The sequence below is a fragment of the Malurus melanocephalus genome, unplaced genomic scaffold (assembly GCF_030028575.1).
Source record: "Malurus melanocephalus ecotype Western Australia unplaced genomic scaffold, MMel_1.1 scaffold_372, whole genome shotgun sequence".
In the NCBI taxonomy this organism is placed as follows: Eukaryota; Metazoa; Chordata; class Aves; order Passeriformes; family Maluridae; genus Malurus; species Malurus melanocephalus.
In genome coordinates, this window is record NW_026623604.1 from 704,712 (window position 1) to 728,422 (window position 23,711).

The window sequence follows — 23,711 nt, forward strand, 5'->3', positions numbered from 1 at the left end:
TGAGGCGAGGGGTGTAGTGCAAGTGCCAGACGAGGGCTGGGCTAATAGTATTCCCGGCTCCATGTGAAGGTCAGTTTAGACCTGCCTCCTGAAAGGTCAGCAAGGGGTCATTTGGAAGTAAAACCAGCTTAGCGCTTTAGACTTGTTCGTGAGTGARGCCGCAGAACTGGAAGGTAAGTGAGGCCTGAAACTTGCAGGAGCACATCCAAGAGGTGCCTGTATTAACTGTCTCCTTGACAAGTATGAATGGCCCAATTTAGAGCTTCGGTGTGTGTTGGAGGAGCAGGTGCTCGTTTGCCAGCCTCAATACTATTCAGATGTTTGGATTTAACTTGAATTGCTTAATGGCCGGGATTCTGTTCCTGAGGCTAGGACTGGCGGGGTTGTGCTCCTCTGCTCCTCTCTTTAATGTGAATCTTAATTGCCGGTGATAGCGATTKCTCAGCATAGTCGGGAGAAGAGTTCTGCCGTGGCTTTTTGGCAGACCTGTCCTCGGCCGCCAGAACGTTGCTAGAGCTGGAGTTAGAGGTTTCTAAATTGGCAGAGGCTTGAATGTGGTACAGCTGCTCGCGAATGAACCTGCGTGTCAGTGAGCAGAATTGGGAAAGTACCTGCTCTTCCCAAGTCTCTGGACCGGCACCAGGGTGCAGGAGGAGTTTGATCTTTCTCAGGCGGAAGCTTTGCAAGATGTAATCCTTGTTTTGGATGGTCCCAAACCCTTGATACTGGTGGGTTCTGCTAAAGCAGAGCTGGTTTGGGGTAGCCACCTTTGTGGTCAGGAGCTGCTGCCTGAAGGGAAGAAAAGGATTTTATTTTCTGCCTTTCCTCGGTATTCAGGGTCGTTTGATTAGCTGGGAAGGGGTATTTGGTTTTTTGTTTTTTGTTTTTTTTTTCTTCCTGCAAACCTTGAAGTGATTGCTGCTGACTAGGGTCATTCCAAGATCTCATTGAGAACTCTATGATGGGTAGTGAGGTGAGCCCTGCTCCACTSTGCTGTGTGTAAGAGGAGCTGCTCTGACTCCTTTTGGTGTCTTCCTGGATCATGGACATCCTGCTTGTCCCTTGGTGTCAGAAGACTTATTCTGGGGGGAAGGCATGTGCTGCTGTTAATCAGACCTCTGCTAGTTTTGCGATGCACTGGAGAAGAGCAGCAGGGAGCTGTGCTCACAGCCTGCTGGTTTGGGTGTCATGGCTGTCAGTCTGAAGTTCATACCTGGTACCTGTGTGTGATGGGCAGTCTGCTCCAGTGTGCTGTGTTGAAAAATTGCTGACCCGTTTGCTTAACTGCTTCTCCTATGCCAAGAATTGGGCTTGAGTGTTGCTAAGACCTAAGCTAATGTGAGTATTGGAGGCAGTCCAGGCTTTCCACAATGTGCTGAAAGCTGAGTGCTGAGTACTTGCCTGTTTGACACAAATACTGGTTCTCTTTTACCAGAAAGAAGATCCTGGGAGGAGCATAAAAGACTGCTGGGATAGCCCGAATGCCCCTGCACTTTCCACTTGCAGCAATGCAGGTATATTCCGCCGAATAAATGCCATGTTGGACAACTCTCTGGATTTCAGTGGAGTCTGCACCACGCCTGTCACAAAAAGCAAATGTGACACCCTGCCAGGTGATTGAGGGGGGGCTGCTGGAGGGGGGAGGCATTTGGTGGGACCTGGTGAGCAGGTGATGGTGGTAGTGGTAAAGCCTTGGTGRTGTGAGTGTTGGCATGTTTGGTACCGGGTGGGGGGGGGCTTTGCTTTGTGTGCCCGAAATGGATAATCCGTGTGTTCTCTGGCARCGTGGAGGTGCCTGGGAAGGATTGCTTGCCTCCCTGTGGTGCKGTAGGTCACTGTGGGCAGGATGTGAGTGCTCCCTGCCTGACTTGCCAACTCCTGGCATGAATACCTCTGGCAAACTGCTTTAGTCTGCTTCTCCTGGAGTCAGGATTCATCTACTTGCAGGGGTAGTGAGGCTGAGTTTCTGCATACATTGAAATTGCAAAAGAATTTTGAATAACCATGGTTGCCACAGGTCAGTTAACCTGTATGTAAGAGCACAGGTGTGTGCAGGCTTTCCTGCAAAGCAAGCTTGGTGTGATGAAATCAGTGCTGCAAGCTTCTGTTTCCTCCAGGCTGAGGGGAGTGGACATGTTCTGCTGCCTCAGAAGTTGTGTGCCAAAGCAAAGAGTATTGGGTCTGGTCTTATTTTTATCCAAGTGAAGGACGTGCTTTTGTCCCTTTGCAGCAGCCCAGCTCTGCCAGTAAATGTACCTGTGCCTGATGTTCCTCTTGCCAGCACACTTCTGAGCAGCAGTGTTTGTGCCAAGGATCTGGGCTCTTGAAAGGGATTGCTCTTGCCTCTCCAGCCTCTGAATTATAGGGTCAATAAACACTTTGGCTGTTATTGGAAATAAATTGACCCCTCTGGATGTGTCCCAAAACAAAGTGGGAAATAAGGGGCTGAACCTCCACAGCTGATGCCCTTGCAGGCTGCCGTGGGCAGAGCAGCTTTCTCTGCAGTCCCTTGGAGACTGGGTTGCCTTGGCCTCATGGATAGTCTGAGTTTTAGTCAAATGAGTGCGGGGAAAAAAAGCTCCAAACAGGTGTCTGGGCACCCTGTGAAGTCTTTGTGTTGCCTACAMAGTGCAACTTTGTTCTGGGCTAGCAAAATAACTGCCACCAGATGACTTCCAGTGCAGCTTAATCTCCCGGGTATTTGAGGGTTTAGCAGTGTGGACCAGGGGCTAATCTGGCCATGTGATCCTGTGCTGGCGCTGCAGAAACACCAGAGGAAGTGAATCGTTTGCTTCAAGGCCTGGTTCCATGGCCAGCATTGCTTGAAACCTGCCTGGTGAGGTGGCATTAGAGTCTGTTCTGGCTACTACTCCTAAGCAGTGGTGTAGTGAATATTAACCAGTTCAGGTTAGTGGTGCRTTTTTAGAGATTTGCTGTTGGGCTGAGCTGGTTCGAATGTTTTTCTTGTTTTGTCCCCTGGTGCTGTGGTGGCCAGTGCTGTATCTGATCTGGATGCACTGGAAGTGTAAAGGAGAAATAAATACAGAAGTACTTTTCCTTTATCTCCTTCCAGTGGATTAATGAAAGAGATGTTTCTGGCTGCCATGTTGAAATCTTAGCTATAGCACTTCCTACTCCATTTGGAATGGAAAATTTCACAGAGTCATTGAGTGTGTTCATGGTATTTCTTAATTAAGTTTCAACTTGCCGAAGTTAACCTTGTTTATAAAGGAGCTGTCTCTGCTTGCTAGAGCAGATTGATCATGTGAAGGTGTGGGCTAGTTCTGGTTTTAGGTCTTGGCCTAAAGGCTGGCACAGCAATTTTGACTTGCAGTACTGTATTTGACTTTTAAAACTGTGAAGGATGGGGGTATTTGTCACTGAAATAGAGCTTCTTACTAACCTGCTGCTTGTAAATCTCTCCTTGTTCTAGCATTTACTCTGGTTTTTGTCAGGGACATCTGGACCAGGGGGTCTTGCTGGTGATGCCTTCTCTGGAAACTTTCSAGTTTCCCTTCAGTGGTATTGAAACTGCTTCTGTCAGGTTATCAGTAAGTCCTGTGGAAGACCTCTTGTAGGGCGGGTATGCTGGAATTTGCATGTAAAAAACTAGCACCTTCCTTTAGTAAATGTTATTTTTGTCACAGGGATGCCAAAGTTGTGCTGTGGGGACACCCTAAGCAGCTTTTTTCCTGCAGCAGCAGCTAAGGGCAGTCTTAATCAGTGACTGCTGAGGACCAGAGCAGGGGCCCTGCTCAGCAGTAGTTAGGCTGACAGGAGGGTTTTAGCTTGTAACAAATGCTTGTGATGATGTGAGGGAAGAATTCCTCAAAGGATACTGGGCCCTGCTGAGCCAGGACTGGAAGTGGGCTGCCTTGGGTGCTCTCACTGTTTGGGCCGATGGAAATGTGAGGGTACCTCTGGGATGCACGGGCTGGTGGGAGAACAACCTGTTCCAGCAGTTTTTAGCTGTAAATTCGTGAATGAGTCAGCATCTGCCAGAGTGTTGGCAGCTCACAGTTTCTGGTCTTCTTGCAGTTCCAGCATTATTTCCTTAATGCTGGAGCTGGGTCCTCTGGGTGGTAGGTAAGGAGGGCCTGAATGCAGCAGCTCTGCAAGCTTTGTCCTGTCTCTGGAACTCAGAAGAACAGGAGCTGCTCTTCATGTTTGATAGGTTGCTAATGAGAGTCTTCTCCARGAAAAGTCAGCACTGTCATCGAGGTGAATCCTGGGGCTTGTGTGATCTGTAAATGGGGAAGGTGCTTTGACACCTGGACCCTGGCCTGGGTTGAGCAGAAATTCACATCTGATGGCTGTAAGCTGAGCAGCTGATTGCCAAAATTCAGAATATAGTGCAGGAACCTGGGCAGGTGGTTAAGCCTTGAACAGGTTGTTGGAGCTGTTTGCTTTACCCTGGAGTGAACCTCTGGGTAGGTGACCAATGGAGCCGAAGACCCTTCATCTCATGTGATGTCTTGTCATTGCTCTAAGTCACTTCTGAAGAATTCCTGAGCCTGTGGTGCTCTTACTTTGTTCAGGAACGACTGATGTACTGTAGTTAGGCTGGATTATCATGGAACTTTTTGCTTGGGCAGGCTTAATGAACCTGGAGATCCTCCTTGAATGTCGTATCTGTAGCAGGTGAAAGGACTGTCTTTTTATAACTTAAACTTTTCTAATGGCAGAGCTTGGGGAAGAGATTTTATTCCAATAGTGTAAAAATGCTTGGACTTTAATCTATTTGTGGTCCCTCAAGCTTTTGAGTTGTCATCTGTAGGTAAAACTAAATTTATCCTGGCTTGGACTTGTGTTGAAGAAACCCCTTTGAGCACTAAGAGGATTACATGTGGTGGAGAAGGRATGGCAGAAGTTCGTGACCTTTTACAAATCCTATTGGGGAAGCACGTGTGGAGACACCTTCCTGGGCTCACAGTGCTGGGATCAGTAGAGAGCAGCCTGAGCAATGTGAGAGGATGGGCTGATTCAGCACTTCTGGATCCAYGCAGTCAGAGCTGGGACTGCTGCTGCCGGTTCAGCTTGCCACACCTAAAGGTGGATCTCTGTAAAGCTCTGTTTGCAGCTGATGATAATCCTTGGTGAACTTGGGTCCTTGTCACAGCCAGCTGTGTCCTGGTGCCYAGGCTAACCAACCCCCTGAGGTTTGTGGGTGGCTGCACCAGGAGCTCCCCAAGCACCAGGCTCAAGGTGTTCTCCCAGACTGTGGGATATAGTGCAGCAGTGTGGGGGGAGCTGTCATTGCAGAATCTGTCTGGTGGCTTCTGGGACAGGGTCATGGTGTTTCAGAGCAGCTGTCTGTCAGGCTGTGTCAGTCCTCTCTGGAGGAAGGCAGAATCTCCCCCGGGCAGGCCTTAACCTTYAGTGGCTTTTTGTGTGGTGCTGGAGATGGGAGAGACAGCATGGCCTTGACAGAGGCAGGAGTCAACATCTCCTGCTCCTGGAGCAGCTGCGTGTCCTTGAGCAGCTGTTTCACAAGGAATGTGATTTTAAAGCTGCTCTGCATGTTCATCACCCCCCGAATAAAGAATGTGAGCAAGGCCAGTTTCTTAACTGGCTGGTGGTTTGTTTGCCAGGCTTTAAAGCTGGGCCTTGCTGGTGGAAAGTACTGGTACCAGATTTGGTTTAAAAAAGCCTACAGCAGCTTTTGAAATCGCCCTGTTCTTTCTGTAGGCCAACTTCCAGCTTAAGTTAAATCGGGAGTAAAGCTCTCACTGGAGCTTTGGCATGCCTGTTGCTGCTTTCAGCTGAAGGCGTTTGCTTAAAAGGAACTCTAAAGGCATGTAAGGTACCCCAAATGTCCCAGCAGCACTGATCTCTCATTAAGCTCTGCTCATTTAATAGTGACAAAGCAGCCATTATTTTACTCTAACGTGACAGCCAATTGTGTGAAGAAATGGGAGATGCTTAAATGATTTCTTTCGGATGGGAGAGGCTTCAGTGCCAATTTCAGTGTAAAGACTGTTAGTTGTGGCCCATCAGGCTTTAATGACCCTGTGGCTGCTTTATTTAAGGAAAACTGAAGGACAAATGCAAATCCAGACTAGCTGATGACTAAATCAGCTTCCTGTTTGCTCTTAAGTGCAGGCAATTAATGATCTATCACTTGTTTAGCCATCCAAAAAGTGTCTCTGATACTGTAATGTAAACTTCTTTGCTCTTCTGCCCCAAAGAAACATTCCACACAAATGCTGGATGCAGCTGGCCTGATGTGCAAGGAAATCCTGTGGGATGCAGAGACACAAAAGGTAGCTCTGCTTACCTGGAGGTGCTGAGGCAGAGTGAGACTGTCAGCAGGAGTTCACCTGGAGCTGGCAGAATCATTCTGCCTGTCCCAAAGAAATGCTGGATGCCAATTATGCATCCAGAATAGGGAAATTCCACACCTGTGCCCCAGAAGGGGAGCCCTTATCTTGGCCTTTGGATTTGAAGTGTCACATTGCCAGGTCTTTGCMTGTGTAACCATGGTGCTTCTCTGTACTGGAAAGTGACTCTGGTAATTGGGTTTTATATCAGATCTATTGGATGGAAGCAGGTCAGTGTTCTGCAGAGCAGGGACATGGCCTAGAGCAGTTGTACTCTGCAGTGGTCTCTGGTGCTGTTCCTGAAGATCCAGCAGTTTACTGATGTGTACTGAGCTGTGCCACTCAAGTTTTGGTGGTGTAATTCTGTGACAGTCTGTTACTCTTGGAAGAGAGASTTGGAGCAGCAAGACTGTTGCAGTGCTGCTTCCTTGGTTTCTGAAGTAGCCAAGCTGCACAAGTGTTTATGGTTATGGAATAAGGCTGYGAAACAGGTCATGAAGCAACAAGTGTGTCTGCTTCAGGAACTTTTCAGATTAGAGGGGAGATGCTTAGTTGTGTTGCAGAAAAACTGCTTATAACTAGTAGGTTTATGCCTAACAAGTGCTTTTCTAAGTCCTTGATCATCTCCACTGCATTTTGAGAAAACAATTGGGTCATCCAAAAGCTTTCACTTTGATACTTGTCTGTCTTCTGTGCAAAAGGCACTTGAGAGGCTTAATTTTCAGGGTTGTGACTCCAGCCTTTACAGTGAGAGGTGTAGAGAGGTGTGAAAAGCAAAGCAATGCTGCTTCTGGCAGCTGCCTTCCCATTTGTGGTCTGAAGGTTTCTCCCCTGCCTCTGGCTGCTCCAGATKGGTTTGGAAGTTCAGCCTCCATCAGAGCTCTAGTCTGTGGGGTGAGTCTGCTTTTGGCAATGAGTGGAGCTTACAGCTGACCTGGGCTTATCCTTCCCTTGCCCTCAATGCTYAGGTCCCTCATTCATGGAGGGGCTCCATCTGTAGTCAGGATCTGCTGGAAACCAGCATGGGGGAGCACAGGGAGTGCTCTTCCAGCTGCAGAGGTGGTAGGAATGGGAGCTGATATGGTTGGGTCACATTTGCTTAACCATTCTAAGAAAATCCAGAGGAAGAAAAAACTCCATTTGCTGGATTGTTAACTGGCCTTCCCAGATCCTGAAGGCTCAAACATCTGAGCATCTTCGTTCTTGGTTGAAGCACCACCTTTCCAGACAGCTGCTGCTGTGGGACAGGGCCTGAATCATGCTCCCTGCTCCTTCTGCTCCCTTAACCCACAAGCCTGCCTGTGGATCACAGCTCCTGCTGCTAGGCCTTGTGGATCCTTCCCACGCAGGCTTAGGCTGTAATTTCCTAAATACTTTCCTGTTTGAAGTGCCTGGTTGGTGCAGCCATACTGCATACCGAATCAGGGGAGTGAGCTAGGCCTAAAACTAACTCCCTGTGGCTTAGTTTTAACCAGATGAGCTCCCCAGCCCAGCTTCCTGTGTGGAAACTCAGCTGCCTAAACTGGTGTGAGTGGGGAGGGATGGGTGGGGACAGGGGCTGGGCCTGTGGGAGCTGTCCTTGCCTGCAGGTGAGAGCTGAGCTCTGGAGATTCTCACTTTAAAGAGCCTTTGGAATGCCTTAAATCGAGGGCTGATAGTTAAAGTCAGGAAAATGCAGCTTTCCACACAGACAGTGGTGTGGAAAGCTGTGGCCTGTGCTGTGGCCTGACTCCAGGGATCTCCTGGACAGRTAGGAGGGAGTCACCTCGGAGACACACCTGCTTCAAGGCCAGTGAGGGAGTGTTTTACTGAGGGCTTTGTTCTCATGATGCTGTTGAAATCAAACCCAACCGGCTTGGGAGGCAGTAGTTCAGTCTCTCCCAGATGCTCGGGCAGGAGCCCAGGGCAGCACTGCTCTGTCTGCCAGGATGGTTGGCTTCCARTGGCAACTCCAGGGAAAAATCCAGGTTGGAAGGGATTGTGCTGGTGGTCGGTGCTTGGAAAAATCTGCAGTAAATTATTTGGATTGGGCTGTGTCAGGTTTCCAAGTGAAGTTCTTTAGTATTTGGTAGACCTTTAGTTACTAATCATGTGAGGTTATGATTCTTTAGACTGAATTTTTGTCGGAAATTTAATTCTTCCTGTTCTGGTATCTGATTAGTTTTGTCTGCCTGCAGTTGATGGTTTTGTAACAAATCTCCAGGCTCTTGATTTTCAAAAATAACTATTCCAGAAATCCATTTAAGTTCTTTATTTTTTAAGTTGGTGTTTTGCCTGGATGACCTGTATCTATTTTTCAGCCTGGCTGGGAGTGTTAAAGGGGAAGCAGCTTGGTCTGGTTGTTGGTTTCTGATGGGAAAAAGCCTAATTAAAAACTGCTGGTTATCTGAGTGGGTTCTGCTCTGTCCTTCTTCAGTTAGAGCTGTAACTGGATTGCAGGGAGCTTGTCTTTAATGTGGATTGAAGTCATCCGAGGGAATCATGGATCTTGAATCTGATTTGGTTCGATTAAACAAAACAGCTTGTTTCCTGAAAAATGCGGATAGTAAGGGAAAGTGTGGCTGGATGCTGCAGAGTGAGCGCCACTTCCTGTTGCGGATAAATTTGTTCTCTATTTTCCTTATTTCTTCAGTTGTGGGTTTCATCCAGGCTGTTGGGATTCAAGTTGTGCTGTGTGTCTCCACTGTGTCCATGCTTCCCAGAAGATGAAGCTTGGTGGGAATTATTCTTTTGACACCTAGCAAGATCCCTGGTCCCCAAAGGAAAGGGAATCTCCYGCTACCAGGGATCAGTATCCAGCACTTGTGTGTTTTGATAAAGGCAGGAATGTTACATATTCATATGGACAAGTTATGGTTGCTGTGGGAACTGAGTTGGCTGAGCACTGTGCCTTGATCCTTTCCTCCCTGTGTTAGAGATGTCCAAAACAAGCAATCAGAAGACTGTCTGGGAAGAATTGATGTGGTGAAATACCCTGCTGGAGATGTAGTGTGACGCTGTCAGAGGAATAGATGCTGTTACAGGTGCTCGGTAGTAATGTGACTGAATTGGCACTACAGCTTGTACTAGTACTACTAGGAGTAGGAAACACCCTGGTGGGTGCTATCCTGGCAGAGCTGTGGGGGAGKTTGCAGCTGGGGGAGGTGGGGAAGGTGACGCATTACCAGCAGGTTATGGTTTTAGCTGCTCTGATCCCACCTGTGGAGCCACAGTCCCCTCACCGGGGTCTGGGAATGCTGGCACTCCCAAATTGCCATGGGGTGATGGTGAGGGTCTTGTCTCGGGTGGCAGCGGTGGCCTGTGTCACACATAGGTTATGCAGCTGCCMTCAGCCCTTGCCTGGGCTTTGCTCAGGGGCATCCGAGTGGCACGGGATGTGGATGTGGAAAAGGAGACCGGGATCGCTGTCAGGCTGTCGGGGATGGCCGGGGCTGCACGTGAGAGATAACGTGACGGGCTGGAGCGACTGCAGCGCCCGCGGAAGAGCCGGGAGCGGTGTGTGGAGCGAGGTGTACATCTGATGGCACAGTGGGAGGCTGTGGGGGCAGGGGGAGGAGGAGGAGACAGCTGCTGCTGCTTGGGAGCTGGCTTATAAATGCCCTCTGACTCAGATTTCGGGTAGCACAGCTGAGCATCTTGTGGTTTCACCAGCCCCCAGATCCCTGCATTTGGCTGGAATTCTCAGACTATGAACCTGCTGTGTTTCCTTAGGCTGCTGGCACGGGCTTAAACCGAGGCGAAAATCCAGCGTCTCCAGTACCGTAGGCTTGTGAACACCCTGCAGGGGAGGGGAGGGCTGGGAAAGAGGGGACCAGGCGGGYGGAAGGTAAACAGGCCGTGAAAAATTCCTGGTGTGAAATGGGTCTGGTCACTCCTCTTCCTCCTGTACCACTGGATGTGCCCGCTCGGGCTGGACCAGAGATAATGGGCTGCTCTCTGGGCAGTGGGGGTTGAAGGTTATCCTTGTTACTCAGGGGTAAACAATGCCGAGTCAGTGAGGCACAGTGGCCAGGCTGAACCAAATAGATTATGCCAGCAGAATTGCGAAGCTTTGCATCGGCTCTGAATTGGAGCCAGCAGTTGGAGGCTGGCCAGGACTAAAGTGTTTTTGGGTTTTGTGGGTGGAGAGAGGCGGGGACAGGAGAGCTGGGTAGCACTAAAACTAACTGTGCTCTGTCGCTGCTGCTCTCGTCGTTGCTGGGGGGATTGCTGCCTCCAGCCTGGTGTCTGCCGTGCCGAGGAGCCCTGCTTTGTGCTGACTGCCTCCCCTGATTTACTGGAGCTGCTYCTCTCTCCTCCTGCTGCCGTCTTGTCTGTCAGGGGAAATCTTAGCCTTTCTTCTTACCTTTATTTTGTAAGAGCTGATGCAGTTCTCTTGCATGGCTGAGTGACGTCACTGTCAGCACAGTAAGCATCAGCAGCCTGGTCACATGCTGACCCAGTCAGTAATGCAGACGGGATAGGAAGGTGGAGGGGCTGAGGGGGGTGGGGGGCTGGATTCTGGACATATGGTAGCCCTCCCTTTTGGGGTGCAACTGCTGGTTGCAGAAGCCGTGGCTTCAGAGTGGCACGAGACCTGGCTCAGGGCTTAACGCTTTGGAAAACTCCTGCTTTAAAAAGAAAAAAAAAAAAAAGCAGCCCTGAACTCTCAAGCTTCTGTTTGTTCTCCATCCGAGCAGACATCCAGGACTCTGAAGAAGCAGCGGCAAGCAGGATGCTCTTCCCTACGTCTACGCAAGAGTCTTCCCGTGGCCTCCCAGACACCAACGATCTGTGCCTTGGCCTGCAGTCCCTYAACCTGACAGGGTGGGACAGACCCTGGAGCACCCAGGACTCTGACACTGCAGCACAAACCAGCACACAGTCCGGTGAGTCTGCTGACACACAGCAACAGTTGTTGGATTCTGTGTATGTTTTTGGCTGCTTTCACACTAACGTGGAGCGATGTGCTTGTGTAACGGGGCTGACAGGGGCTTCTGGACCCATGGTGCTTGTGTAATGTGACGGCTGAGTTGGGGAGGCTGTGGCTGCCTGTGCCACAGCCCCCTCTGCTCTGCTGTCAGTTCACTGCAGACGAGAAGTGCCCGGGGTTGTTTTTGCTTAGAGCTGTAAGGCTGCTGGAGGAATAACCTCACCAGGAGAGGAGAAATCCTCTTGCTGTGTTTGGAGGGAGTGGGTGGGGGGTGTGGTGTCAGGAGGCTGAACACGCCGGGTAGGAGTGAGGCTGAACTTCACTCTGGCAKCCTGAGGAAATCCCTGGTGGCGGGGAGCTCTGCAGGTGGGGGGGTTGTGCTTGCAGACAGCCCCCCCTGCCCGATTGCCCGTGTCCCGGCAGCCCTGCTGGCCCARCTCTGCCATGGGGTGTGGTACAGCCAGCACCCGACAACTTCAGCCAGCAGCTTGCCGGCTGGCTGGGAGACTTGGAGGGATCCTTCTCCACTCCCACACTTAACTAGAAATAGTGGGCTGTGCCTGGCAGTGGGCTGCAGGAGATGCAGTGGAATGGCTTCTTGTTTTAACTCTTCTGGTCCAGCGCAAACCTATGGGATGGGCAGGGTGTGGGCTTGCAGCCACGTGCTGCTGCCTGGTGTGCCCTTCCCYCTTGATCCTTTTCAGTCTGGCTTTGCAGCTGGGATTGGCTAGGGAATTTTTGGGGTGCTGGTTGCCTCCCCTGGAGTGGTGTGGGGCCCAGTTAACTGTTTGAGAGGCCAACCTTCCCTGTAAGATCCCAGGAGAAAGGAGTGCTGTGTGCATGAACTTWATATGTCTCCTCAGCCTGGTGTTGGAGCAGAGGAATAAAATAGGGAAGAGTTCACATTGCCAGCCTCTAAGGGCTGTAAAAACCAGTTTCACAAATGGTGGTGTGTTCGTTCAAGTATCAGTCCGTGGAAAGATCTAGTGCTTTGGCAGAGTTTGTACAAGTTCAGCCCGGTTGCTACAGAAACTCATCCCTTTATAGCAGCACGCTGCTGCTTTGTTAAAAGGGGAGTGCATCGCTGCACAGACTTGGGTGACACAGAGGCCCCAGGCATGGATTTGGTGCTGACAGGAATATAGATAGCTTCTGGGGGGGCTGGGCAGCAGGATTTGACCATGTAGATGTTTGGAGGGGCAAGGGGGTGCTGTCCTGAGCATAGGAAGAGCTTCTGGGACACAGTCCTGAATTGCTGCATGAGTTGTAAAACAGGGAAAAAAACGCACTAGTGGGGTAGCAGAGTTTGAACAGCTCAACCAGCACAGCTCACTTGCATTTTTGCATCTAATTTCAACAAGACTTGGCATGTGGGGCCTGGCATGGGCACAGGGGTCTGCCTGCAGCCCGGCTGCAGTGGCTTTATTAAGCCTCGCTCTGCTCCAKTGAGCAAACCTCCACATTGTCCTGTGGGCTTCCCCTAATGAACCAGGGAATACCACCCACTYGTGCCTGTACTTTCATTGCCAGCTGAGACCTTGAAGAAGGAGGGAGGAACGAGTTGTTAGTGTCCAGTGGGCTGGCCAGGTGCCTCAGAGCTCTGCTCTGAGCCCCGTCTGGCTGTTGGCAGGCTGCGGCCCTGCTGTCCCCGAGTCACAGGGCCTTTAGTGGATAAGGAGCACAYTTAGAGCAGGTGACATCCTGGAGTGGCCTTGCTGCTCGCCGGGCTGGGTGCGCTGCGGAATGAGGCTGTGGCACATGGAGGCAGCCGCTCGGTGCGGATGTCCCAGCCCCACCTGCTCCTCCGTAGCCATCTCCAGAGCTCTCGGCCGGCTTCCTGCCAGCCTGCCTTGGCAGAGGCGCAGATGTCTCTGCAGCGCTCCGGCAGGCAGGCGAGCAGCGCTGGCACCAGCCCGGGGTGGGCTCTGCGCCTCATAGGTCGGGTGGTGGGGCTGGCACGGCTGTGCTGCTGGTGGGGATTTACTGCCAAAGGTGGAAGGGCTGCAGGTTTTGGCAGGGAGGTTGGGTTGGAGAGGATTTGAAGGTGCTCCGGTGACCTCCCTGCTTGCACAGGGTGTATCTGGTGTCAGGTGCCCCCACTGACTGCAGTGCATTKTGCTGGAGCTCCTGCCTGTCGCAGAGGCCTGGGAAGAGCTGTGGAAAGGATCTTGCCTCAGGCAAGGCCCTGAGCTCCGATGGTCTGTGCCCACTGGGTGGTTGTGACAAGTGTGGTAACAGCTGGTGGAAGATGGCACCCAATACTGCCTGGAGAGGCCTGTTTCCTCACTTCTTACTCCTGGGATTCYTGTTAGTACATGAAGTGGGGATGGCTGGGATGTGAGACCTCCCCAAGTGCAGCTGTGCTACTTGTGCAGAGCAATCTCTGGCCTTCAGTGGCTGTGTAGAGGGCCTGTGCCCTATGGGGTGTTGTGACAGTGTTCTCCCTGTCACTCCCACACTTTCTTCCTGGGTGAGAAGCAGCTGGGCCAGGAGTGCTCCATGGTTTGGGCTGTGTTACTCTGCTGCTCTGAGCACTGTGAGGATGGGTGTGCTAGCTGGAGAGCTTGTAAGGCTGATCCCTGGGCACAGCTTTGTACTATTTCAGCTGTCCACCACTCCTGTGTCTGTGGAGCCTTAGCCCTTCCTCAGGGCCCCGGAGCAGCAAGTGGAGCTCCTTGTGAAGGGAGAGCTTGGAATTCAGGAGTGTCTTCAGAAAGGTTGTGGAACACTGGGTGGCAGAGAAGTGTCCTGTGCCTGAAAGCCATGTGGATCTGAGGAGCTGGCAGATGCTGGTGCTTCCAGGTGGCCTGTCCATGCTGTGATGAAAAGAGGGAGGATGTGGAGAGGAGAGGATTCTGTGTTTGAGCGATGCTGAGGTGTGGGAGGCCACAGCTGGCCCAGCTCCCAGGGCTGGGGTGTCCATTGGGGTGCCCTGTGGRCAGGTGAGGCTGCGGCAGTGCTGGMCTGTGCCTGGGCACTGGGGAGGGCTGGTGCTGCCAAGCAGAGCTGTTGTGCTGCTGGCACCCAAGCGTTTGGAAGGTTCCAGCAGTGACTCAGCTGTGCGGACCCACAGGGAGGTGGCTGGAAGGGTGGAAATGCAACAAAAAAAAGCTAACAATTGGGCTAAAAATATTGCTGATGTGGTTCCCTGCAGTGCTGTGCTTGAGTACTGATGAGCTGGGACCTCCTTTGCATAGTCCCTGCCAGCACGGAGCTTCCTCCGCCTGGGAAGGACCTTTGGCTGCAAAGCCTTCTGGTGTCACCTTGTGCTCCCAGGGCGTTGTCACCACGCAGCTTGGTGCAGCAGGAGCAGGTGCCTGCTGATGGGAGGCTGTAGAGCAGTGGGGCTGGTTTGTGTGCTCTGATCCTGCCCACATCCCCTGTTCCCAGAGGGCCGCTGAGCCCCTTGCACACAGACAGGGTTATTTGTGAGGAGTTTTCCTTCTGCACCCTCCTGTAATGCACCAAAGGGTGTGCTGAGGCCTGGGGAGCATGCCAGAGGCACTGCCAGCCCCGTGCCTGGAGAGGCTCTCGGGAGCTGCCGGCACTTCCTGGCTGTAGGATTGAACTGCTGTCTCACAGCAGGCAAAACGTCTCAGACCCTCTGCTGCCACTACATCTGTCAGGCTGGAAGTACTTCAGCCAGTCCCAGCAACCTGCTCTGTGGCCTGGGGCGGGACTTGTGCAGGAAACTGGCCTTGAACACTTCCAGTCCTGCCATTCCTGCCTGTATTTCTTGAGGCAGTGTTTTCCCTCTTTTTAAAATAGCCTCACAGAAGGCCGMCACATGTGTTGATCTCTGAGTTCAGAGCCAAGGAGGGGTTAAGAGGCAGTGATGTGGGACTGCCCTTGACGGAATCCTTTACCTTCACTGTCCTATTCCTCAAGGGGCACAAGCAAATGGGGTCTTGATCCAGTTTTTGCTCGGAGAACAGCAGCGCACAGCACGTCCACGTGCAGATTTTGGGTCTCCCTGCCTGGCTTCTAGCCTGTGTGCCAGCTGCTTGGTCTGGCTGGTCTGTTCTGCCCTACATTGGGAGCTGGCCCTATGTGGGACAGCAGACTTGCCCACTGGGAGATCATCCTAAAACCAGTCTGTTAGTCCTAAATTTGCAGTGCTAACCCGAGAGTGTGTTTTTAGTAGGATCAGGTCTTCTGGACAGGATGTTTGCCTCTCTAGGTGAGCCTAGCCAGGTGAGCTCTTCCTGATGGTGTCTGATGGAGCATCATGCTGTATCTGTCTCTCTTCTTATTGTGTGACCCTAAAGCTGCTGGTGCAGCAACACAYTTGAGCTTTTCCTTGGATTTGCTCTTGAGACTGCAGCTCCAGCCTCATCTGTGCCCTCTGCGGGGTGGCTGCTGCTGTCTCATTCTCCAGTCTGCAYGGCTGCAGCTCCTGTCACTCTGGTGCTGGGGAAATGGCCCGTGGTAGGAAAAYGCTGCTGAATCTTACCAGCCCTTGGCTCTTCTGCTTCCCACAGCACAGCAACTCATTTTTGCAATAAGCTTGCTTATCTGTAGTTGCTTAAAATCTGCCAGGCTAGAGCTGCGGGCAGTCTGTTGTGTGTTGCCTGGCAGATAGCAGAGGCCTGGGAGCACAGATCTCTCTGAAGTCTTCAAGGCAAAACACTGTSTGAAGGATGAAAGAAAAGACCTGTTGCACAGGAAGAACGGTTGTTGTCATGGGCTCCTTGCCTTTCTTCTTGATAACAACAGGAAAGATTCATAAGCTGCTCCCCCAGGTCAGGCTGTTTTAGAGTGTCCTTAAATGCAGTGTGTGGTGGAGGGCTCCCTGAGGGGGGAGTTGCTGCTCAGCCTGGGGTGGTGGTTAATAAGTGCAGCATAGCAGTCCCTGGCCTTCTTGAGCTGCTGGTTGGAGTGCTTGGATGCAGAGCTTGGGGCAGAGGATTTGGATCCCCAGTTCTCCATCTGTTTAATTTGCTGCTCGGCTGACCCATGCCAAGCTCCATGGAGCTCTCCCTTGTGCATGTCCAGGTCTCTCCCTGCTGTCTTTCCTGCTGTCTTTAGGACGAGTGGCTTCAGAAGACCTAGTGTGCCCTTGACTCCTGTGTATTGTTTGGCTGTAAATCCTTCTTATGTTGGTGGAAGGTTTCAGAGGTCCATCCTGATGGGGAGCTCAGTCTGGACAGCACTAGKTTGGCATCGGAGTATCCGAGGATGCTTTTTCCTGTTCTATAGTGAAAGGAATGTTTTGGGTGTGGGGGGAGAGCACTTCATCTGAGTGAGATTTGCTCATATCTAAGCCCAAGTCTGCCTAGAGAACTGAGTAAAAGGTTCCTTTGTGCTTCTGGTGGTGTGGCTGCTGGGATGAGGAAGGAGTGGCTGCTCCTGCTGATCRTGGACCTGTGCCTGGTTCAGGAAAACGGGTATCCAGAGTTTTGGTGGTGGGTCCTGAATTCCACATTCTTGRTGTCCTTTGTTCCCTTGGAAGGAGGACAGGCTTTCCCAGCAGCCTGGTTCTTTGGGAGCAGCCTGATGTGTGGAGTGTAGCAGAAATGTGGTGGTGCTTCCTGCGTGCAGGCTGTGGATGGTAACATTGTGAGGGCACAAAGCACGGAGCTAGCCTGGCTCTCCTGTCTCCTGCTTGGTGCTGGTATTCCAGGAGTGCTTCAGCCACATCTTGTCCTGTGCCACCCAAGTGCTTGCAGGGCTTTACCAAGGACTCACTTGGTGCAGGTGCTTGATGGGCACTTGTTCCCTTGAGTGTGATTTCTGTAAGAGTTGCTCATGCTCTGTGGGTTGATTCCTCATTGCCTGGCTGCAGCCAGCCCTGCTGGGGAGTGGGAAGCAGGGAAGCACTTAATATCTGCACACTGCTGGTGTGGCAGCAGTATTTGATCCTTAACAGAATGAAATATGTATCAAATAAGTAAAAGAAGTATCAAACATGAGCTTGCGATTGGTTTCTAATGGAAGTTGCTCTTAATCCACCTCTTAAAGCTTCCATTTGAGCAGCTTCCCCTAAAACAGGTTTATTTTTATCTGCCTTAATGCTGTAAAACTGAAGATGCAAATAGAGAAGTTACTGGACCAAGAACCCAACCAGCATCTCTGCTTGTATCCAGCCAGAACTGAAGTCAGGGCAGCTCCTGTGCCAGAGGTARCTTGTGGGAGATGTCATGTACCAGCCAAAACCTTCCCCTTGGCCTCTGTCAGGGAGGGGTGTTAGATTTATGGCCTCTGGAGCAGCCCAGTGGCAGTGCCTAGTGGTGGTCTGGAGATCATTTCCTTGGCTCACTCTGGAATTGAGCCCTAACAGGCATGTTCCCTTCAGAGAAGAGCTTTGGAGCTACTGTTTGGTGGGTCTGAACTGCCCTGGGCAACTGGTGGCTTAGTCTTTGCTGTGACTGATRTTGGAGGTAGCAGCAGCATGGTTTAGTGCATTCAAGCCTGGGCCTGGGAAAGATTAATCCCCAAACTTGTGCCAGTCAAAGGAGAAACAAGGTTTTCCTCCAGCCCTTGCACCACTGTGTGTCTAAGCGGTGGGTGGGAGGGTGCCTAGCTGGGCAGGACTGATCCAAAAGACTCTGCTGCAGCTCCMTCAGGAGCCTGGGAGCTCTCTAGAAGAGCCCCTGAATGCATTTTTGACTCGGTGTCTTMACTGCAAGCTCCTCAGTATGTGCTGGCCCTAGTGGTTCCGCGTGGCTCTGGGAACTGTTCTCCCAGTGTGCCCAYAGCAGAGGGTAGGAGTGATGCTTTCTTTTCCACAGCTCTGGTGGGACAGGCCCAGAATTCCTCATCTCCTGTTGCCTTGGGCCTCAGTTTGTCCCTGGTGCTGTGTGGTACCTGGGTGTGGTGACAACAAGGCTGGGCCACGTGGCACTGTAGGGTGACCTGTCRTTCCACTGACACCAGGGAGCCAGTGGAGCGCATCTGAGCTCTTTGTGGGGGTTCCTGGCTTCTCTGCAGTGCTCTTGGCAGGCTGGGTTTTTTTTTAAGGTAACACCAGCTTGAAGGGACTTCTTGAGCTTATCCAGTCCAACTCCAATGCAGCAGGGTGAGAAAGCTGCTGGAGGGTGGCAGAAATAATGTAGCCCAAGGGGGCTTCAGAAACTAATTCTGCCTTGGTGTTCCCACAACGACCCTTYTAAGGTTTAAGTGGGCACGTCCCCAAGCTGGCTCAGAAATTATCCCCTTCCACAGGGTGYTGTGGTCCTTGAGCTGTCACTGCATAGAGGCTGAGTGGTGCTGCCCTGGGGYTGGGGCACTGGGCAGGGCATCTCCACCCAAGGTCATACCTCCCATCCACATCTCCGAGCTCACTCCCCCTGTGCCTGGTCCCTCAGGCACTGGCAAAAGAGCTGAATCACAGGTGCTGTCTGTGCTGCTGCCAGTGCAGAGGCTGCTCTTGGGCACGGCAGCTGCTGCCTACAYGCATCTCAGATGGCCGTGGGGAAATGCTGGCTTCCCTCTTGCCCYTCTGCCTGGTTTTCTCCCCAGGAGTGTGGAGGGAAGGTGAGGCAAGCCACCAGGCTGCAGTGCTAAGGGGTGCAGACCCCTGGAAGGTGACTGGGAGCCTGCAGGCATCACTGGTGGGGTTGGGAGTGCCAATCTAGYAGTGGCTTTGTGCCAGCTGAAGGCCTGAGTGAGGCTTGTGTGCAATCTCACAAAGAAACTGAGTTTGGGACTAAAGTCTGTCTTTTTTTCAGTTATTCTTCCTTCACTGCAGCCTGCAGAGGGATCTGGCCAACAGCCTGCCCTCCTCCAGAGAGCCTCCCTTCTAAAGGTGGTGTCCTGGCCTTGACACCCCTAAACTGGGATGCAGCTGAGGATGAGTCACTCACCCTTGTTATCACATCAGGTAACACACAGAGTGGAGTTTGCACCGTAGATGTCGCAGCAGATAATTGAGAGGAGCTTGGTACTTAAATATAGAAGTGTTTGTTCTTGAGGCTTGCGAAGCTGAAGCTTGTTTTGCAGAGTTTGACCTGAATATGTTGGCTTTTAAATCTCTCCGGGACTGATACATGTTAAAACCTGCTGTACTCCAGTGTTCTGATCTTTTTAAAGACAGTCGTGGTTGTGGCAGCCTGCTTAGTGAATGCAATTACCTGGGCACTTGTAATCCTGAATCGCATTTTAGCTGTCTTTTCTGATTTCTGTGTTTACCTTGGGCAGCTGTTTCCCTTCCTGGAAGCACACAGGAGTAAATTCCGTGCCTCGGGAAGCTGTGAGCCTTGCTGTCAGCCGGGTCCTGCTCCTGGTGCCAGAGCAGAACCAGTGCTCTCAGATGTTAATGTGATAATTCTGTGTGTTCCCAGCTCTGCTGCTGTTTCCATTTTTCAGGGCAAGTGACTTAACATGTTGGTGCCAGAACCAAGAATAGACCTCAGGTGTCCTGACTCTAATTCTGTGGTTCAGCTGTGGGATCATGCTGCCTTTTTTTATTCCCCTGCCCCCTTCTTAGCAAACCAGAAATAGCTGCCCGAATATCCTCAGTTCTTCTTCGCCCCAAATGAAGAATCTGTGAGGGCAGAGGTTCCTCCTTTGTAGTTCAGAAACAAAATGGGCTGTGCTGTAGGTTCTGTTTAGATGGTGGCTCCTGCTGGTTTGATGACATGTGCAATTCTGGGAACTGCTTTGCTCCAGAGCTGGTAGTTGGCTCCAAGTGTACTGGCTCTTCTGTGGTGATACAGCCTGGAGAGAATTGCAGGCCTTGGATTTTGTGGCTCCTCTTGTAACAGCAATGCCTGATTTTTTTCAGTGGAGTAATGGGAATRTACTGATATTGGGAGGATTTGAGYCAGGCACATCCTCTGGAGGTATCAGGTATGCTGCTCAGGTGAGGTGATCTCCAAGGGCCCAAGGATGCAGCTTCTCTCCACCTCTGAGCTTTGTTCTGTGGCTGCTCCACTAAAAAGAAAAGAATTCTTGTGCCTCCACTCTCGTTGCAACTTTTCCTTGGGTTTTTTGTGCCACTGCAGGAGTTTGGTGGCCAGGGAGAATCAGGTGTCTTCCCATGCTCAGCAAAGCCTGTCCCAGTCCCGTGTGCTCCAGCCCCACATCTGCCACTGCAGCTACTGCTGGCCATCTTTCAGTCAATGTGCTGTGYTGTGGCTGTGCTGGCTCCTCACAGGCAGCTCCAGGTCCCACGGCTGCAGGTGGGAGGTGCTAAAATTTAGGATTAGACTGGGATATTGGTCCCCCCTTCCCTGCCATGAGCTTTGTGCTCATGTGTGAGGAGGGTAGGCTCACCCTGGCAGCCTGTCTGGCTGGGTCAGTGCTGAACTACAGCTGTAGGAGGTGGCTGAGGTGCCCATTTGCTTTTCAGATACGCAAATGTTTCTCTTGCCACGGAGTTTCTCAGTGTCTGTAGGTGGTGCTGCTTTTTGGCTGACTAAAACATTCAGCTTGCTCCCACCCCACTGGGGCAGAGCTTGGCTGGGTGGTAAAAACTGCAGATGAGCTGTTTTTCTGGAATTGCAGCAGGCTATTGTTTAGGACATCAGCTTTTTTTTTTTTTTAACTTCACAAGCTTACTCGATGCATGACAAAAGAAAGTGCACTGTATTCAGTCTCCAGGGCCTCAGTCACACTGCCTCCCTCCTCTGCTGCCCTGCCCCAGATGCGAATATGGTGCTGCAGCCTCTGGGCATGGCAGGTGTCACCAAAACCTGGCTCTTCTGCTTTATTTCTCCTAGTAAGAGCATTCCTGATGATCCCTGTGGGGAGATCCAGGCAGAAGGGTGAACTTCCAGCCTGTGTAATAGTTGGTGGATGCAGGGGAGGTCTCAACAGCTTGCCATCCTTGTGCTGAGTAATCACCGAGCAGATAAACTCCTGGAGACTGCAGTGTCCCTCTGTCTAGCCTCGCTGGAGCTGCCAGCCTGCAGCAGTGACCCCTCTGAAATCTCTGCACAGGCAAGTCCTGGGCTCTTCAAAGTAGGCTTTTTCCAGCCCTGCAGTGAGTTTGTAAAGGCTGAAGCACATCTCCAGAGTGTGGCTTCCAACAGTGYGTGTGCTGCCCTGCCCCAGGGCTGCTGCCAGCGCGGTATCGAGCCGCCCGCGCACCGAGCCCGCGGGTGCCAGACACGGCTGGCAGCTCAGGGACCGGGCCTGGCACGCTGCTCCTGCAGCAGGAGTTCCCTGTGCCCACTCTCCATGTGTCTCCAGGCTCCGAGGGGTTCRGCCCTGTGGCAAATGCTGTTTTCAGCCGTGGGGGAGCTCCCACTGGTCTTCTCAGTGTGGGGAAGCAAAGGGGCACCTGGTGGGTGAGAGGGATTTCTGCTCTGGGCAATACTCAGTTTCTGGATAATTTGACTAAACTGGTGCACTGGGGAGCCAGGAGTGTCAGCACTGATCGCTCATGCTGTTGTCTGGGTGGTCTCCCACAGAGCTGAGCTGAAGCATTTTGTTCAAAGGGCAATGTGGAGGTGGCTGAGGTTCTGGTCACCTCTGTCCATCAGGAATAAATTCAGTGGATGCTCCACATGAAATGYCTGGATGTGGCACTTGGTGCTCTACTGTAGCTGGCAAAGTGGTGATTGATCAGAGGTTGAACTCTGYATGAGAGGTCTTTCCAGCCTAAGTGATTCTGTTGATCTTGAGGCGTTATCCAAGGTGTTAAAGTGTCATTTGTCATCAGCATAGTGGTGATTTCCCAGTGCTCTTCTTTCCTGGAGCTGCCAGCACCAGTAATCCAGCTCCTTGGGGCTCATCTCTACCTCTGTGTCTTACAGAATGAGTGTGGGCAAAGCTGCCAGAAAGGCCTAAATATCAAATGGCTGTAAATTACAGTGTGTAGGGAAGAACTGTGTGCTCCAAGGTCCCGAACAGGTGCTAAAAACTTAAATTGTGTGTCTTAACCAGTGGATGGAATAGTAAAAGCTGTTCTGCCAACTTGAATTGGACATCTTGTTGTTGGGGCAGTTTCCAAAGGTGTGCTTTGAATTGCGACTTGTGCTGGTGGAGTGATCTGCTTGAGGCAGGGTAAACTCACTAACTGCAGCGGTTCGGTGGTTGGTAATGGGATTTAAAGGATAATTTGGGGTCTGTGGGTAGAGTTGACCTCAAGAGTTGGAAGCACCTCTGTGGGCTTAGTATAGCTGCTTGTTTTTGTGAAGTGTCTGGCTCAGGTGTGAAGGGTCCARGAGTCTTGTGCATGCTCCCCTCAGYATGTTTAGGGACCCTGGGATGATGCTGGAATTAAGGTGTATCTGAACAGTGTCTACCAGGGAAAGCTCAGMTGAGGAGGAGGAGTGGTGTGAAAAAAGCTCCTTCTCTAGGGCATGGCCTGCGTGCCCAAGACCTGGCAGTGCCACGTGGTGTCACGGCTGTTCCACAGAGCTCGAACCTGCCAGCGCTGGGCTGGAGTGCCCAGTGATGGAGCAGAGGGCGCTGGTGCYGTGTCAGGCATTGGAGTTTCAGCAATGAGTCAAAAGTCAGCACTGAGTTTCTATTAAAAGCTCCTTTTTTTTCTGTCCCCTGCAGAGGAGCGTKGCCATGTACCTCCCTTGCAGCACCAAGTGGAGGCAGGAAAAGCTCCAGAAGCTCCGGGTGTGCGAGTGGTGAATGGGAGTCACGTTGACCCCTCAGTTAAAGTTTCCCCTCTAGGTGTGAAAAATACTTCTCTGCGCTTGTGTKTTTCTCTTAGCCTGAATAGTTCCATGATGCTTGCTTCTTCACTTTCAGGGATGTTCTTGTCTCCAGGAAATGCTGATGGATTTTGTGTGTGTRTTGGGAATGGTTTTTGCTTTCCATTTGCTTCACCCTCTGCTTGGAAGGGGAAACACAGCCAACTTCCCGGGAAGAGCTGTGGCCCCAATGCCTTGAAGGCTTTTTTTCAGGTGGGCAGCCTGTGTTAGGCTTTGCTCCATTCCCCAGGAGGGGTTTGGTGGGTTGGAGCAGGGAGCTAGAGCAGGATACCTTTGGGTTGGTGCTGAAGAATAAGATCTGGGTGTCTCATGCTGGTGTTTCCTAGGCTACCTGCACAGCCTGGCATCAGGACACACAGCCTGGTCACTGCGCAAGGAGAAGAGGAAATGCAGAGTTTGTCTGTTCCTCCCYGTGTCCCTGTGAGGGGCTGTGGGTACCAGGTGAAGCTGAGTCAGGCCCACTGGGGTGATGTGGGGTCTCCCCTAAGCTCAGTGTGTCCTGCAGAGCATGTAATCAAGTGCTGCCTGTGCAGAGCTGTCAAAGCTGCTGGAGTGGATGGAATCCATCTGCGTTAACAGCGGGATRTCAGCACTTCCAGGACATGAGGTTAGGATTGGGGCAGTTAAAGCTGCAGGAGTGTATGTGATGGTAAATGTCCAGACAGTAGTTCCCTTTAAAGGCCAGTAATCCTGGCACTCAGATGTGCTCATACTGGCCTTACTGGTTTTGTAGCTGCTGTGAGAGCTGAGAAATCCTGGGAGAAATGTGTAAGTGGTGGCAGAGCAGSGGGACCCTGTAGCGCTCCTGGGAGCTCCTGATGAGCCCCCAAAGCCCTGTTGTTGCATCCCCAGTGGAGTTGTGGT

The 23,711-nt window shown here is 51.7% G+C and overlaps 1 protein-coding gene across 6 annotated transcripts in view; it reads left to right on the forward strand.

Moving 5' to 3' along the window:
• Positions 1 to 1,539: 1,539 nt before the first annotated feature.
• Positions 1,540 to 23,711, forward strand: part of CPEB1 (cytoplasmic polyadenylation element binding protein 1) — a 32,602-nt gene continuing 10,430 nt past the window's right edge. For 2 of the 6 annotated variants that reach the window (XM_057378726.1, XM_057378727.1), the window contains exons 1-2: positions 8,168 to 8,287; positions 11,000 to 11,188. In XM_057378726.1, the coding sequence (XP_057234709.1) occupies positions 11,035 to 11,188 (154 nt within the window). In that variant the 5' untranslated portion in view covers positions 8,168 to 8,287; positions 11,000 to 11,034. Of the gene's footprint in view, positions 1,614 to 7,878; positions 7,910 to 8,167; positions 8,288 to 10,462; positions 10,728 to 10,999; positions 11,189 to 23,711 lie in introns of those variants that run through there. The other 4 variants (XM_057378732.1, XM_057378733.1, XM_057378729.1 and 1 more) reach the window with 4 other exon arrangements.